Source organism: Haliotis asinina, chromosome 5 (assembly GCF_037392515.1).
Source record: "Haliotis asinina isolate JCU_RB_2024 chromosome 5, JCU_Hal_asi_v2, whole genome shotgun sequence".
NCBI classification, from domain to species: Eukaryota; Metazoa; Mollusca; class Gastropoda; order Lepetellida; family Haliotidae; genus Haliotis; species Haliotis asinina.
This window is the reverse complement of record NC_090284.1, coordinates 28,873,912-28,891,884: the sequence shown is the minus strand read 5'-3', so window position 1 is coordinate 28,891,884 and position 17,973 is coordinate 28,873,912. Positions and strand designations below refer to the sequence as shown.

Genomic DNA, 17,973 nt, shown 5'->3' with positions numbered 1-17,973 from the left:
TCTCAGCAACAGGATTGTTTGTTATTTAATACTGCCATAATCAACTTTCTAGCTATATGATGGTGGACAAATTGATCTGACAAAAGGAGCATTGATAGACAATGAGAAGGGCATCACAAGTCCAGATCAGCGTTTGGAGTACCTTGGCGATGATGCATTTTGTACAAATTTTACTTATTTGACAATGATACTGAAGAGTGTGTATACCTTTATATTGGGAACAATCTTGGTGGTGGTGTTGTTTATGGCATCATAATGGTGTCTCCCGACTATGACATCATAGGTATTTCTTAGTGGAGAGTCAATGGTGTGTTGAGGCATTATGGTGCCATGAGCAATTTGGTGTTATATTTAGAAACTGAATTATTTTGTCTCCTTGGTTGAGACTTGAGCTAATTTTGAATTTTGAGAAACATTCTTGTCAGATGCTAAAAAGAAGCTACACTTGCCAATCTCGGAATGTAGTATACCCTCTCACTTGCAAAGGCTGCAAGAAACAATATCTTGATGAAACTAAACGATGCTTCAGAATCAGATTAACAGTACACTACGCTGATATCATTCCAAAGCATGACAAACCTGTCACACTTAAATTTACTTTAATACATCACGGCAAGAATGATCTAAAATTTGACATCACACAACCCAGACTCTCTTGAATTAAGGTGGATTTCTGAGCTCCATTATGAGTCCATACGTTCCAATCGCGACAACTCCATGATAGCATGCTTGGCTGAAATATCCTTTTCGCCATCTAAAATGAGCATTGATTTATGCAACTGGGATATGATGACATTTGTCAACAATGTCCCCAAGTCTGACCACCCTATGGCTGATTTCCACAATGCTATGAAAGATAATAACTATAGATTTATATAGCGCTTTTAACAGCGGAGCATAACTGCTCAAAAGCGCTCCTCCAGTCTGACAACAGATGGATATACACAATACTAGGAATGTCTATTCGTAAGCCTCCTTGAACAAGTGAGTCTTGATGACATTCTTGAAATCATCCAGATACAACATTGATCGTATGCTTTCGGGATGTGAGTTCCACAGTGAAGGGCCTGCTGCTGCAAATCTACAGACACCATAGGTTGCTGACGTTGAAGATGGGCGATCAAGCAGGTTCTGACTAGCTGACCATAAGGCTCTGTCTGGTTGATAGCTTGTGATCAGCTCTTGAAGCAAGTTTGTGTTTTGATTTAAACACAAGCATCAATACTTTGTATTTCCACTTTCAACCAATGAAGGCGCTTTAGAACAGGTGATACGCTGTCAGATATCTGTGTTCCCGACACCACTCTGGCTGCCGAGAACTGTACTCCCTGCAACTTGTTGATGAGGGTCTTGGGTTGTCCATATAACACAGCGTTGCAATAGTCTAGATTTGAGAGCACACATGGCTGGACTAACAAAACAACAGCTTTGGTAGTGATGAACCTCCTTATCTGACTGATATTATGTATACTGGCATATGCCCTGCAGCATGTTTTGTTGATGCGTGATTCAGCTGAAAGAGTTGATTCAAAGATAAAGCCAAGCTTCCTTACCTCCAGTGCTGGTTTTATAACATGGCCTCCAATGTGTAATGATGGAAGACTCAACTTCTGTCATGCAGAAGTGGGAAAGAAGATAATAAGTTCCGTTTTGTCTCAGTTCAGCTTTAAGAAGTGGCATGCCATCCACTGTTTAATGTCATCTGCACAGAGTGTCATCCGACTGAAAGCTGATAGATCTCTGGTTGGTGGGTTTGAATGCAAGATATAGCTGCATGTCATCTGCGAAGAGATGTATGGTCACACACACTATTCTTCATCTTCATGGCCTGAGTGCACCCTGATAGATTTGATTGAAGCCAGTCCTAAGAAGAACCATCAACACCAAATCTTTGGTTTAGCGTCTGCACGAGTATGGCCTCTCAATGGTGTTGAATGCAGCCGCTAGATCTAGTAATACAAGAATGGCAGCTCCACTGGTATCAACAGCTTCCAAAATGTCATTCTGTACTTTAACAAGCACAGTTTCAGTATTGTGCTGGCACCGATACGCTGACTGCATGACTTCAGCATTGTAGGTGACCATAGCGTGTTGGTTTAACCATGCTGCTATGACTCGCTCAAATATAAATACACAATGCCTTTTAGGAAGTCATCAAGTATAACATGGTCCTCTCAGTGAGCAGGCGAGCATTCAATATCACATAATTTTTCAGCCATATAAGGTCGAGTCCCATCCAAGATTTGAACCCATACATGCAGAGTGGGCATACTAATTGCCAGCACACAAAGTCAGTGATCTTACCCGTCTCAATGCCTCAAAACTGGAACTTGGACAACTGGCAATTCTGAATACCTATTAAGTTAACTGACAGGGCTTCCATTGCCAATATTGTGTAAATCCCAAACACAATGTTACCCACAATAATGGCAGTGGCAACATTACGCTTTGTAGGCATAAATATATACTACAAACAAAGTATGGAAACACCCTTAAAATTTGACAGTCATATATAAACTTGCAACATGGTGAGATCCTTTATAACTTTAACGTAATGTGTGGTTAGTGGGTACTTAAAAAGAACTTGTTGGAACATGCAGTGAAGCATCTGATTCAACATTCACTAAGTTTGAGTGAAATAAAACATTGTCATGAACAGCGAAAACAAGGGTGCTGAAATACATCAGCACCATGTACGATTAAAATGTGCAAAGAACAGATGAAAGCAGAGATACCAACTCCAAAGGGTTGCAACATAGTACTTTCAACGATCAAAATTAGTAGTTTGACCTTAACATTAGTCGTCAACTAAATACTTAAAATTGCAATGGACTCCAAGACAGATAATATAGCACTTATTGAAAGCGAAGCTTTAGTGTTACACACCTTCAACCGTAGATTTCCAAATTATCATTATTACATTTCTTCGGGTCTCTTTTTGGGAAAACATATCAGTTTTAATCAATGAAAATGTATGTTTTCATCAATATATACAAATTCCTTCATGTTTTGTAAAATTTCTAGCGCAGACTTTTTGGCAGTTTGAGGCTAAAATTCTGAATTACGACAATAAAATCGTAAAGGTGCGCATCTCTGATAGTGCATGAGAAAGACAGACTTCCTCTACAGCTTGTGGAAATTGAGCACTGCCAGATGTGAATTGGTTCCAAAGGGCTTGGAGCATAACATATTGGTCATCTGCCCTTGATATGTTTCTGGGTCTTCCAGGCTGAGGTCTGTCCTGTACTTTACAAGTGGCCTGGAACCTGTCCCTCTTTATGTGAATGACAGGAGGAGACCCCTGAAGGTGTCAAGCTACACTGTAGCCATGCAATGGCCTGCTTCTGTCAAGGGCGCTTAACAGTCTGCGCTGTGACATGGTGAAGAAGTTGAGGGGCGTCACTGATGTCTGTAGCTTTATTAAAAAGAAACGTTGCCAACATGCTGAAATCGTCAAAGTGTGGCAGCGACCTTGGAAAGTATGTGAAAGTCACCCGCAGTCACCCTGCACCTTCCTTGGATGAAGCTTGATGTCAAATATGAAGAAAATCCAGTGTACAGTTCTTGAGGTATCTCGCTGACAGGCTTAACATCCATCATAACAGGTAGAAAACTTCAAAGTGTCGCTGTGAACTTGAACATGACAGGGCCCTGCATCTTCCCCAGGTAAAGCCTGGTGATCAAGATGAAGAAAATCCCGAGACCTGTTTTAGAGATATCTTGCTGACAAGGGAAAAATGTTTAAGTCCCCTTGAGACCTTGAAATGAAGGTCAATGTAACCAAACCTGACTGGTAACTTCATTGTGATGAATCTAGGTACAAAATATGAACAGAATCTAGTAAATGGATTTTAAAGCATTCTAATCAGTTCATGAATACATACATATGGATGGAGCTTGATACTATACATCCCCTGCTTCTCACTAATTGTGAGGCTGGGACTAATTATGAAAAAGATAAATATTGCATCTATTATGATAAATATTGAATGGTTTTTCAGTTCTGCTCTGGAAACGAACACCATCCCTCCTATTAGAGTAAGACCAAAAAGTTCCATGGAAAAACAAAAACAAGAGCCATCAGAAGTTGACATATCCCCCCGGCCCCCACATATTTGAAGTGAGTGAGTGAGTTTAGTTTTACGTCGCACTTAGCAATATTCCAGCTATATGGCGACGGTCTGTAAATAATCGAGTCTGGACCAGACAATCCAGTGATCAACAACATGAGCATCGATCTGCACAATGGGGAACCGATGACATGTGTCAACCAAGTCAGCTAGTCTGACCACCCGATCCCGTTAGTCGCCTCTTACGACAAGCATAGTCACCTTTTATGGCAAGCATGGGTTGCTGAAGGCCTATTGTACCCCGGGACCTTCACGGGTCCCACATATTTGAAAGGACAAATCATCGGACAATTACTTGATGTTTTTTAGACTAAGTTTGAATTGTTTAAAATGGAAATCATAGAAAATATAAATGCCATATATCTGTAAACAGCAAAAAGGCACCACTTAAAGATCTGTCTCATATATCTGCCAAGATCTGTTGAAAGATATGAAATGGTTTTCGAGTTGTGTTCTGTAAACCTATCCCTCCATTTTGAGACTAAGTCAGAATTGTTTCAATGGAAAACAAAAATGAGTCATCAGAAGATGACATATCCCCCCAGCACCCACATGTTTGAAAGGACAAATCATATGACAGTTACTCATAGTTTCTTAAACTAAGTTTGAATTGTTTCCATGGAATTCATGAAAATTATAAATGCCACATATCTGTAATCAGCAAAGTCACACTTTCAAGATCTGTCTCATATATCTGCCAAGATTTGTTGAAAGATATGAAATGGTTTTCGCATTGTGCTCTGGGAACGAAGCACATCCCTCCATTTTGAGACTAAGTCCGAAACGTTTCCATGGAAACCAAAAGAATAATACATCACAAAAAAAAATTTTAAAAAAGGCACCACTTTGGGGTCTGCCACACATATCTACCAAGTTTTACTGACAGATATTAAGAAGGTTTTGAGTTCTGCTCTGGAAATGAAACGCACCTCTCACTTTTGAGATTATGTCAAAAACATTTCCATGGAAACTTAGAAAATAATAAATCACTAATACCTGGAAATAGCAAAAGGCACCACTCTAGGTTCCAACTGATATATCTACCAAGTTTTGCAGAAAAACATTGAATGTTTTCTGAGTTCTGGTCTGGAAACGATACCTACCAAGTTTTACTGACAGATGTTTAGAAGTTTTAGAGTTCTGTTCCTAAAATGAAACACCTCTCACTTTTGAGAGTATGTCCAAACCGTTTCCATAGAAATCTGACTGATATATCTACCAAGGTTTGCAGAAAAATATTGAATGGTTTGAGTTCTGCTCCGGAAACGAAACCCACCTCACCATAAAACTAACACCAAAATGTTCCATGGAAAAAAACAAAAACAAGAGTCATCAAAAGATGACATATCCCCCCGGCCCCCACATATTTGAAAGGACAAATCATCGGACAGTTACTTATTGTGTTTTTAGACCAAGTCTGAATTGTTTCAATGGAAACCAGGAAAAATATAAATGCCATATATCTGTAATCAAAGAAAGTCACCATTTCAAGATCTGTCTCATATATCTGCCAAATTCTTTTGAAAGATATAAAATGGTTTTCGAGCTGTGCTCTGGAAACGAAGTCAGCAACATGGAACTGAGAAAATAATACATTAAAAAAAAAAGGAAATAGCGAAAGGCACCACTTTGGGGTCTGCCACACATATCTACCAAGTTTTACTGACAGATATTAAGAAGTTTTTCAGTTCTGCTCCAGAAATGAAACACACCTCTCACTTTTGAGAGTAAGTCAGAAACGTTTCCATGGGAACTGAGAAAATGATAAATCACTAAAACCTGGAAATAGTAAAAGGCACCACTTCAGGTTCGGACTGATATATTTACCAAGTTTTGCTGAAAAATATTGAACATTTTTTTAGTTCTCCGCAAACGAAGCCCATCCCTCCATTTTGAGACTAAGTCTGAAGTGTTTCCATGGAAACCAAGAAAATAATAAATCACAAGAACCTGTACATAGCAAAAGGCACCACTTAAGCTTCTGACTGATGCATCTACCAAGTTTTGCAGAAAAATATTGAATGGTTTTTGAGTTCTGCTCCGGAAACGTAACACACCTCTCACTTTTGAGACAAAGTCCGATTCGTTTCCATGGAAACCAAGAAACTAAGAAATCACAAAAGCCTGTAAATAGCAAAAGGCACCATTGCAGCTTCTGATTGGTATATCTCCCAAGTTTTGCAGAAAAATATTGAACGTTTTTTGAGTTTTCATCCGGAAATGAAGCACATCCCTTTATTTTGAGACTACGTCTGAAACATTTCCATGGAAACCGAGAAAATAATAAATCACAAAAACCTGTACATAGCAAAAGGCACCACTTTGGGGTCTGCCACACATATCTACCAAGTTTTGCAGAAAAATATTGAACGGTTTATGAGTTATGCTCATGACATGACCTTGAAAATTAAGTGAAGGTCACCAAAATCTACTGGGCCTGCATCTTCCCTAGTTGAAGCTTGATATCATATGTGAAGAAAAATCCAGAGAACAATTCTTCAGGTATCTTGCTGACAAGCATAACATGCTGAAATCACCAAAGTGTCGCCATGATCTTGAAAATGATGTGAAGGTCATCAGTATGAACTGGGCCCTGTGCCTTCCCTAGAATAAGCTAGGTGTTGAATATGAAGAAAATGCTGGGAATGGTTCTTGAGATATCTCGCTGACAAGGGTAAAAGGTTAAAGTCCTGTTGTGAACTTGAAATGAAGGTACAGGTCATCAAACTGAAATTTAGACCTGTCTTTTACTATGATGAACCTAGGTACCAAATATGAAAAGAATCTATTCAATGGTTCTTAAGATATTCACCATTTCATGTGCAATGGGGCATAACCACACTATATCTTGGTAAATGTTTGATTTGCTGTCTAGAAGTACAGTCGAACCCCATTGTCTCGAACTCGGTTTAGACGAATTCTCGGATGTGTCGAACTGACATCTCGGTCCCTGCCAATTTCCTTATATTTATCATTATTTTTACCCTGATGTGTCGAACTAGATGTGTTGAATTCCCAGTTGTGTCGAACTCATTTTAGGGTCCCCAAAGGCTCTAACAAGTACAAATTTACCCTTTTGTCTCGAACTGTCAAAGCTGGTTGTTGCAACTGAAAACTTCAGTCGCGCAATCGGAAGTCATCCTCATAAACGTGCTACCTAAAGATCAAAAGTAACGATTAACAGACTCAACAATCAAGTGACATGTTTAACTACGCATCTATACACACATTGTCAGCACACTTACCAACTGAACATTACTCAAACAATTAACCATAATTAAGTTGTTACCAGTGACACGTTGATCACGGACCGACAGGATATCTCTAAACAAACAATGGCGCATGTTGTTGTCATGTGACAGTCTATGTTAGCGGTCATGTGATTTCTTTGAAAATACAAAATGAGAAGTGAGGAAAACAGAGATGGATTATCTAAATTGCTGTTTTGTTTTTGGTGAAGTATTTGAGGTGTAGGATCAATTTTTTAACCAGTGCGGTTAGTAACATGGCAGAGCAATTCAGCGAAGGACCCGACCAGCCCAGGGGGATAACTGGATCGCATGTTACACCTAAAAAGCGAAAATTATCTGTGAAGACAATAGAGACAAAATACGAGGCTGTCATAGCTGTGGAGTCGGGTGGAAAATCCAAAGCAGAAATTGCAACTGAATTTGGCATACCCAGAAATACACTTTCTACATGGATTAAAAATGCTGATAAAATCAAAGAGGCATTTGTTCAGTCAAGCTTTTCGCCTTCTCGTAAGAGAATGAGTACTGCTAAATTTGATGACGTTGAGGAAGCACTTTTGAAATGGTTCAAAATGGTTAGGGATAGCAGTGCTAATGTAAGCGGTGCTTTATTGATGGCACAAGCAGAAAAGTTAGACCAAAAATTAGGCAGACATGATTTTTCCTGCTCAAATTTTTGGCTGGATAGATTTAAGGAAAGACATGAAATTGTCTTGAAGAAAATTTGTGAAGAGGAAAAGTCGGTAGACACGAACGCAGATGCAATGTGTGAGTGGAAGGGGAACCTTGTCAAACTTTTGAAATCTCACGCCGAAGATGACATTTACAATGTCGATGAGACTGGTCTCTTTTATGGCTTGATGCCTGACAAAACACTCGAATTTAAGGGTGTGAAATGCCACGGTGGCAAACGCAGTAAGGAGAGAATCACTGTCCTGGTAGGCGCCAACATGTCAGGTACGGACAAGTTTCCACTTCTTACAATAGGTAAATCTGCAAATCCACGTTGTTTCAAAAATGTGAAGAAATTGCCAACTGAATATCATGCGAATAGGAAAGCGTGGATGAATTCTGACTTATTCCAAAATTGGTTATGTAAGCTGGACAGGAAAATGCAAAGTAATGCTCGCAAAATTGTCTTAGTTGTTGATAGCTGCCCTGCACATCCAAACGTAACTGGGCTTACAAACGTTCAACTCATCTTTTTGGCCCCCAATACCACCAGTAAAACACAGCCAATGGATCAGGGAATAATACAAAGCTTGAAGGTTCATTATTGGAAGCATGTGACTGCAAAATATCTTGCAGCAATTGGAAACAAAACTGAAACAACTGTCAGTGTTCTTGAAGCACTCAGGTTCCTTCAGCTGGCATGGGAAAGTGTTTGACAAACAACAATTAGAAACTGTTTCCGACATGCAGGGTTTGTGAGTAACACAAACATCGACGTCATCGATGCTGACAACGAAGATGATCCCGAAGATGACATTCTCCTCAGCGATCTTGTCGGCCGACCCATCACCCTGATGGGCTATGCTTGTGTGGACCAGGACCTTGCTACGTGTGACCCGGGCTCTAAAGATTCTATCGTGGATGAAGTTCTTGACACGAGAAAACCGGCACCGGAGAAACCTAACAACGACAGCGATCCCGAGAGTGACACTGAATCTGATGAAATTGAACCACCCACCCCTACCCTAGCTGCAGCATGGACCGCCCTTGACACCCATATCAGATTTGTGGAAGCACGTGACACTGACACTTTTTCCAACCAGCTTGGTACATTAAGAAACTTTTTGAGCAATTCTGCTGTGATGCCATGCCCGAACGCCAAACAGACTGTAATTTCGGATTTTTTTAAGAGATAAATTCCCCACATGTACACGTATGTACATTCCGATTCCGTTTGTGTGAACTATACAACTTTTTATACTGACTGAAAATGAATTAGTGCTGTCAACTAAATGGGATCGCTTGTGAGTTTGTTAAATTATTCTTGTTCTTATCTTTTTGTATGCATATTTATTTGCCATGACGAATAAAGTGATTGAATTGATTTACATTTGTATATGTTGTAATTTAAAGATCAATACTGTCGTAAACGTTTATTGCAAAGATATATTGTTCGTATGTGTATCCTACTGCAAAATAACGATGTGTTAAGCACTGTGGTCATGTTGGTTCTTGGTCTTTTCAATGCTGACGGATGTGTCGAACACTCGGATAAGTCGAACTTTCCCCTTGGACCCGACGAGTTCAACACAACGGGGTTTGACTGTAAGAACATATACTACGGCCAATTGATGTGAAAATGGCCAAATAAGAAGCTTGGTTATCTGAATGAGGACAGTAGATCAGTTATTTGCCAATTACATGATGTTACAGTTGTATGTATATTTCAATCTTACTGATGGATGGGTGTCAGGATAACTCTTAAGAGTACTGAACTGAAAGCAGTCACATAACTTAAGCCTATTTTTGACGTTCTCCTTGATTCTCTGAATTATAACAAGACAAGGAGCTGAAATAAATGTTATCTTACCACTTTTGCTTCTAAAGTTGACAAAAGCCACTTTCCGTATTCTAGAGCCATCTAAGGCTGTAAGTTTGAACTTCCACTTAGGCTTCAGAGAAGGCAATGCAAAGGACTGAAATAAAGGTAATAAAAAAAAATTTTAAAAATCAGAATTAGTTTAGGAAGTAATTAATAGTACCATCTGTTCAAATACTCCATTAGAAATGCCAGTCAATACGTTTTGGCTTAACTCCAGATAATATACCCCAACAAGGATCAACAGAAACAACATGCCCATCCTTCCGATATGTAATTGGTACATTACCTATCATAACATTCTATGAATGTAATTACAAGTGATTTCTATAGGAAATTTGCACTAACCTTCAGTTGTTCTTCTGATATAATCACCACAGAATGAGCACTTTCCATGTCTGGTGCTTTGGCACGCTCATGTTGAACCTCTAAGGCTTCAGGAAGAACCCTAGCTTTACCATCAATCACTGCCAGGCTAATAACTGGTGCATGGTGTTTTAACTTGATTTCTTTTGCCAATGTACACATGACTGTATCAGCAGAGCGTTTGTCAGTCGGGACAGTAAGGTTATAGATAAATACTTGACCCCCATTTGTACCAGCCCAAAGTGAAGGGTTATGTGTTCCTCCTGAAAAACAAACAAACATCAAATCAAATTTTAACCACAAGGCTCTGTAGCTCATTCTATTTGAAGAAGAATCAAAGAAATGACACTCTCACTACATTGGTACAAAACTTATAGGTCACATGCAATATAAAAACACAATTTTGCACATTCTGATACATTTTGGTATGCACTTGCCAAAACAAACTAAAGCCAATTCAACCTATAAAGTTGAAAAAAAAAAACCCAAGAGTCATGAAAAGATGACATATTCCCCCGGTCCCATATATTTGAAAGGACAAATCATCTGAAAGTTACTTGATGTTTTTTAGACATGGAAGTCATGAAAAATATATATGCCATATATCTGTAAACAGCAAAAGGCACTACTTCAAGATCGGTCATTCATATGTCTGCCAAGATCTGTTGAAAGACATGAAATAGTTTCTGAATCAGGAAACAAAGCTGATCCCTCCATTTTGAGACTACATCCGCATGGTTTCCATGGAAACCCGGAAAAACATTAACAGTTCTGAATGGTGGAGCTTTTTACTTCGGACCAGGCAGTTTACCCAGTGCTTCTCGGAGATTAAAGGTCTGTGGCCGGTCAGCACACTGGATGAAATGCTTGACAAGATATTTCTTGTAGTGGGCCTTGAAAGTTCTCAGGATGCCTGCATCGATTGGCTGAATGTGCGATGTGGTGTTTGGAGGCAAGAAATGAACTTTCACGTTGGTCAGTTTGACATTGGTACACTTGTGACTGGCAGCACTGTCACAAAGTGAGATCATGTGTCAACCACATGATTGCATCTGTCTGTCAAATGATCGTAGCCAATTACAAATCATATCCGATGTCCAAAATTGTGCTCTTGCGGATAGAATGTCTGAATTCTTGACCAAAATGTTTACACATAAGATCAAAACTGGCTTTAGGGTTTTCTGTTTGTAGCTACAAATTTCTCTTTTCTTGTGTGGCAGTAATTTCACATCTTTTACGACTAGGGGCGGGACTTGCCATTATGACTGACAAGCGTCAGCTGATCTCATTTTGACACGATCAGTGTTTTATACAGGAAGTAAGCCTGACAGGTAATACTCCAACTAACCAAAAGTGAGACCTACTCATTCATCAAAATCACAAACTAACAACATCTTCAACTCGGAAGTGTCACTTAACAATTACCACTGAATGGGGCTCATTGTGTGAAGGGATTATCCGAACCTTTTTGATGTACCGCCGGACTAATGAAGCAAACTATGTGTAATTAGCTAATCTGTTACTGCTGATTAACGTCCGGATACGGAGAGTGAAGCACTGGATTATTGAATCAAGTTAATAGGTTTACATAGTAAACAAGATTGGTTACAGCTGTTACTGTTCGGATATCTCAGGAATCGGATTGTCGGTGGCCTGACTGTATCTACCAAGTTTTGCAGAAAAAGAACGGATTTTGAGTTCTGCTGCGGAAACGAAGTCCATCCATCCTTTTTGAGACCAAGTCTGAAAATTTCCATGGAAACCGACAAAATAACTATTCACAAAAACCTGTAAAGAGCAAAAGGCACCACTTTGGGGTCTGCCACACGTATGTACCAAGATATAAAGAAGTTTTTGAGTTCTGCTCCAGAAACAAAACACACCTCTCACTTTAGAGACAAAGTCTGAATTGTTTCAGGAAGCCCCATTCTCATTCACCTGAAGAAGGAGTAAGCATTAACTCCGAAACGTTGGTTCTCATAATAAAGAAGCTGATATCCATAAAAATCTTCATTCTTATGTATTTCACTTCTAAATGCCCTTCAAAGACTATCAAGTTTGGTCTAAAAATATTGAAGGGTTTATGAGTTATGCTCCGGAAAGAAAATGATTCGACAGACAAGGAATCGACTATATCCCCCAGCATTACATGCCAGGGGGAGAACAAATGCCCACACTGTATGTTATTGTAGTCTCCCACTTATTGTCAAGAATTAAATCCACATTCAACTTAAAATGATTGCAATCATGAAAAGATGTGCATGTCCATTTTTGCTTGGAGCAAGTTTGCTAAGATTTCAGATCCAGTTGTCTCGTATTTTTCAGAATCCCTGCCAGAAAAAGAAAACCTTGACCATGACTTTAGTTGGCATGGTTACACAGAACCTAAATGACATCCTTGACAAGCCGAGCAATGTTTTCTGGACATTTGCATATTACCTGTAACCACAAAGGTATCTGCAAAATACAGACATCTGACCATTGACGACATGGAATCATCAGCTGTCCTGGCCTCTACAACCCTCTCTACTGGCTTTGAGTCAATCGCTGCTCCTGCTGTTTCTGAAGTGGCCTCTGTTCCATGCTGCTCAATGTGTTGAGTATCACTGAAAGATAAAACAATAGATGAAACAAGATAAAATTGTGTCTAGGGACACAGATGTCTCCGTTGCTGTAAGAAGCGTTTCCCATATTGAGTGTGATCTGGCAATTCATTTCTACTAAACAAGTTCAATATACATCTATGTAACTATGACGTGCACACCTCTTGGGTCCCAATGAAATGCATGAATAAGCTTAATCAATTCTGTCAACCACTTTTTATGGAGAAGTAGACAAACTTAATCCCCCTGGACCCCAGATATTTGAAAGGACAAATCATCTGACAGACTTCATCTTTTTTTTTGACTAAGTTTGAATTGTTTCCATGGAAATGCCATATATCTGTAAACAGCAAAAGGCACCACTTACAGATCTGTCTTATATATCTGCCAACACCTGTTGAAAGATATGAAATGGTTTTCGCGTTGTCCTGGAAACATTCTTTTTGAGAATATGTCAGAATTGTTTCAATGGAAACATGGAAAATGATGAATCACAAGAATCTGTAAATAGCAGAAGGCACAACTTTGGGGTCTGCTACACATATCTACAAAGTTCTACTGACAGATATTAGGAATTTTTTAAGTTATGCTCCAGAAACGAAACATGGAAACCAAGAAAACAATAAATCACAAGAACCTATACATAGCAAAAGGCACCACTTTAGGTTCTGATTGATATATCTACCAAATTTTGCAGAAATACTAAACTACTTTTGAGTTCTGTTCTGGGAACGAAGTCCATACCTCTATTTTGAAGTCCGAAACATGTCCATGGAACCGAGAAAATAAGAAATCACAAAAACCTGTAAATACTAAAAGGCACAACTTTGGGGTCTGCCACACATATCTACCAAGTTTTACTGACAGATCTTAAGAAGTTTTTGAGTTCTGCTCCGGAAACAAAACACAACTCTCACTTTTGAGACTACCTCCAAAACGTTTCCATGGGGACCAAGAAAACAATAAATCACAAAAACCTGTAAATACCAAAAGGCACCACTAACACCAAACTAACACCAAAATGTTCCATGGAAAAACGAAGTCCATCCCTCCATTTTGAAACTAAGTCCAAAACGTTTCCATGGAAATCGGGAAAATAATATACCACAAAAACTTGTAAATAGCAAAAGGCACCACTTTGGGGTCTGCTATAAGTATCTACCAAGTTTTGCAAAATAATATTGAATTGTTTTTGAGAAGCCCACCCCACCATTAGACTAACACCCAAATGTTCCATGGACAAACAAGGCCAATAAAGTGAGTGAATGAGTTTAGTTTTACGTACGCCGCATTCAGCAATATTCCAGCTATATGGCGGCAGTTTGTAAATAAGTCTGGACCAGACAATCCAGAGATCAACAACATGAGCATCGATCTGCATAATTGGGAACCAATGACATGTGTCAAACAAGTCAATGAGCCTGACCACCCGATCCAGTTAGTCGTCTCTTACGACAAGCATAGTTGCCTTTTGTAGCAAGCTTGGGTTGCTGAAAGCCTATTCTACGCCGGGACTCTCACGGGTACAAAGCCAATAAAAATGCCAAAACTCTGTAAATAGCAAATGCAAACTATAGGTTGAGATTATTATATCTATGAAGTTTGGTGTAAAAATATTGGATGGTTTCTGAGTTATGCTCCAGAAACAAAATGACTACGGACAGACGAGGCGTCGACTATATCACCCCGCATTACATGCCAGGGGGATAAAAACCTGTAAATAGGAAAAGGCACCACTTCAGGTTCTGACGGATATATAAGTTTTTCAGCAAAATATAGAACAGTTTTTGAGTTCTACTCCGGAAACTTAGGATCATGCTTGACTGTGTTTTATGAAGCTATCATGCACAGTCTGAAAGATATGCTCTGGACAAGATGGCATCCTCACAGTCGCAGCTTCCATGGAAACTGCAAATCTTACTAATCTTACGTGATTTTCTGTTCCTTGGTTTTGTCATCTCTATTCCTTCGCTCTGATCGCCTACGCCTAAGTCGTCTAAAGGACTCTCTCAATGATTTCTTCAAAGACTTTCTTCTGGACATTGGTGTTTCTGATGTTCCCAATAGATCTTAAAAGAAAAAAACATACAGAGGAAAACAATACAAACCAAGAGGACAAAGTCATCAATATCCCAACGCAATGGCAACATACTGATATGAATAGGTCTACTACTTATGATTGTGTAAAGAATTTGTTTTGTAAATGGCAAAGTGGAAAGAGAGTATTGAAAAGTTTTTAAGCTCTGCTGCAGGACGGAGCACTATCAACAAATTCAGTTCGATAATGAAGTATAAAATACTTATAACATATTCACTACTTTTTACTTTTTGCTCACACACAAGATGCATGAAATGACTGGTGTCTGGACAATCACCCAATGTAGACTGTTAACAAAATTGATGACATTGGTTGCAATGTTTTGTGGAATATTGTGTTAACACAAGTTTGAAAAGCGGACAAAGTGTTGTGGTCAAATTGAAAATAAGATCAAAGTCACCCAAATCGACTGGTGTCTGCATAATCCCCCAATGTAGGCTGTCACCATATTTCAAGACGTAGGTACAGACCGACGAACAGGAGCTACTGAATCCATAGTACCCTATTTTGTGTTGCGGCAAGGGACAACTATGTTATTCAGAATTCCAAAAATACCAACAAGAGTCATCAGAGGATGACATATCATCCCTGGTCCCCACATATTTGAAAGGACAAATCATTGGACAGTTACTTATTGTGCTTTTTGACCAATTCACAATGGTTTCCATGGAATTCATGAAAAATATAAATGCCATATATCTGTAATCAGAAAATGTCACTATTTCAAGATCTGTCTCATATATCTGCCAAGATCTCTTGAAAGATATGAAATGGTTTTCGAGTTGTGCTCTGGAAATTAAGTCCACAATGTGTTCATGGAACCGAGAAAATAATACATCACAAAAACATGTAAATACCAAAAGGCACCACTTTGGGGTCTGCCACACATATCTACAAGTTACACTGACAGATATTAAGAAGTTTTTGAGTTCTGCTCCAGAAACGAAACACACCTCTCACTTTTGAGACAAAATCATGGTGATCAAGAAAATAAGAAATCACAAAAACCTGTACATACCAAAAGGCACCACTTTGGGGTCTGCCATATATATCTACCAAGTTTTACTGATAGATATTGGGAACTTTCTGAGATGTGCTCCGAAAATGAAACTCACCTCTGACTTTTGACACAAAGTCGTTTTGATGGAAACACAGAAAATAACAAATCACAAAAACCTGCGAATAGCAAAAGGCACCACTTTGGGTTCTGACTGATATATCTACCAAGTTTTTCAGAAAAATATTGAATGATTTTTGAGTTCTGCTCTGGAAACAAAGCCCACCCGACCATTTGACTAAGACCAAAACGTTCCATGGAAAAACACCAAAAAAACCCCTAAAAAGCCAAAAATCTGAAAATAGCAAAAGGCACAAACATAGGACGGACGGACAGACAGATGAGGCATCAACTATGTGCCCCGTTGGATAAAAATGCCAAAACTTCATTAACAGCAAAAGGTACAACTTCATGGTCTGCCAAGTTTTGCAGACAGTCAACAATACCACCCCCACCCCCCCAATTAAATGCCGAGGGATAATAACCAGTTAGCAGAGTTTATATCATTGAGTATGTTAGCAATTCACTTGGCAAAAGGCTAAGAAACCAACCTGTAGCATTCAGTGTGCATCTTGTTGACACTTCTTTCTTCTGAACATAGTCAAACAAACCAAAGCCATGGGCTGTACCAGCTGCCACTCTGAAAGGAATCATCATAAATCAGCAAAAACAAGATAAAACTTACTTGGATGTAACAACAAAAACAGTATGCACTCATATTGGTTATTGCAGAACTGAATCCTCAAAGTTTATAACCTTTCACAGAGGCATCAATTTAAGATGATTCCACTCGAAGATGTTCATTCACACTGACTGCTAGCCTGCTGAGACACCATGGTGCATTTAACACTGACAATAGACTCCTACATTTTACAGGATATCATCTCATGGACACCTGAGTCACATATCATTCATTTTGATGTTCTTTAGGACAACAGAGCCAGGGATGAAACCACTGATCTAAGAATTCTATCCACTAAACTATAGAAGCAACCCTGAACTACACAGGTACTGCAAGGTATATCCCGCATATATTTGAAAGGACAAATCATCTGACAGTTACTTCATGTCTTTTTAGACAAAGATTGAATTGTTTCCATGGAATTCATGAAAAATATATATGTCATATATCTGTAAACGGCAAAAGGCACCAGTTTGGGGTCTGCCACACATATTTTTGGGGGGGCTGAAAGATATTAAGAATTTTTTTAGTTCTGCTCGGAAAACGAAGAGCATCCCTCCATGTTAAGATAAAGTCTGAATCATTTGATTCATTTCTATAGAAACCCAGAAAATTATAAATCAAAAAAACCTGTAAATAGCAAAAGGCACCACATACCTACCAAGTTTTGTTGACACATATTAGGAAGGCTTTGAGTTGTGCTCAGGAAAAGAAAAACACCTGTCAATTTGAGACTAAGTCCTTGACGTTTCCATGGAAAATAATAAAGCATAAAAACCTGTAAGTACCAAAAGGCATCACTTTAGGTTCTGACTGATATATATGTACCAAGTTTTGCACAAAAATATTGAACATTTTTTAGTTCTGCACCAGAAACGAAGGCCACTCCACCATTAGACTAACACCAAATTGTTCCATGGAAAAAATAAATAAAAAATGCCAAAAACCTATAAATAGCAACCATAGGTTCAGATTATTGCATCTATCAATTTGGGTCTAATAATATTGAACGGTTTCTGAGTTATGCTCCAGAACAAAATGATTATGGATGGACAGACATTACATGCCAGGGGGATAACAACTTCTTGGACACATACTTACTATAATACCAGATCATTACCCTAAATGCCATTCAGTTATATACAATCTAAACACCCAAATAACCTACATAAAGGGCACAACATGTGCAACATTAAATGACTTGCCAACCAAGCAGTCAGCATTTTCTGACACAT

At 38.9% G+C, this 17,973-nt stretch overlaps 1 protein-coding gene across 4 annotated transcripts in view; it reads right to left on the bottom strand.

Moving 5' to 3' along the window:
- Positions 1–17,973, bottom strand: part of LOC137283497 (lethal(2) giant larvae protein homolog 1-like) — a 120,828-nt gene that overhangs the window by 31,428 nt on the left and 71,427 nt on the right. For all 4 annotated transcript variants that reach the window (XM_067815028.1, XM_067815026.1, XM_067815027.1 and 1 more), the window contains exons 16-20: positions 16,608–16,696; positions 14,832–14,970; positions 12,738–12,904; positions 10,281–10,561; positions 9,924–10,029 (exon numbers count right to left, since the gene is read on the bottom strand). In XM_067815028.1, coding sequence (XP_067671129.1) covers positions 9,924–10,029; positions 10,281–10,561; positions 12,738–12,904; positions 14,832–14,970; positions 16,608–16,696 — 782 coding nt within the window. The remainder of the gene's footprint in view (positions 1–9,923; positions 10,030–10,280; positions 10,562–12,737; positions 12,905–14,831; positions 14,971–16,607; positions 16,697–17,973) is intronic.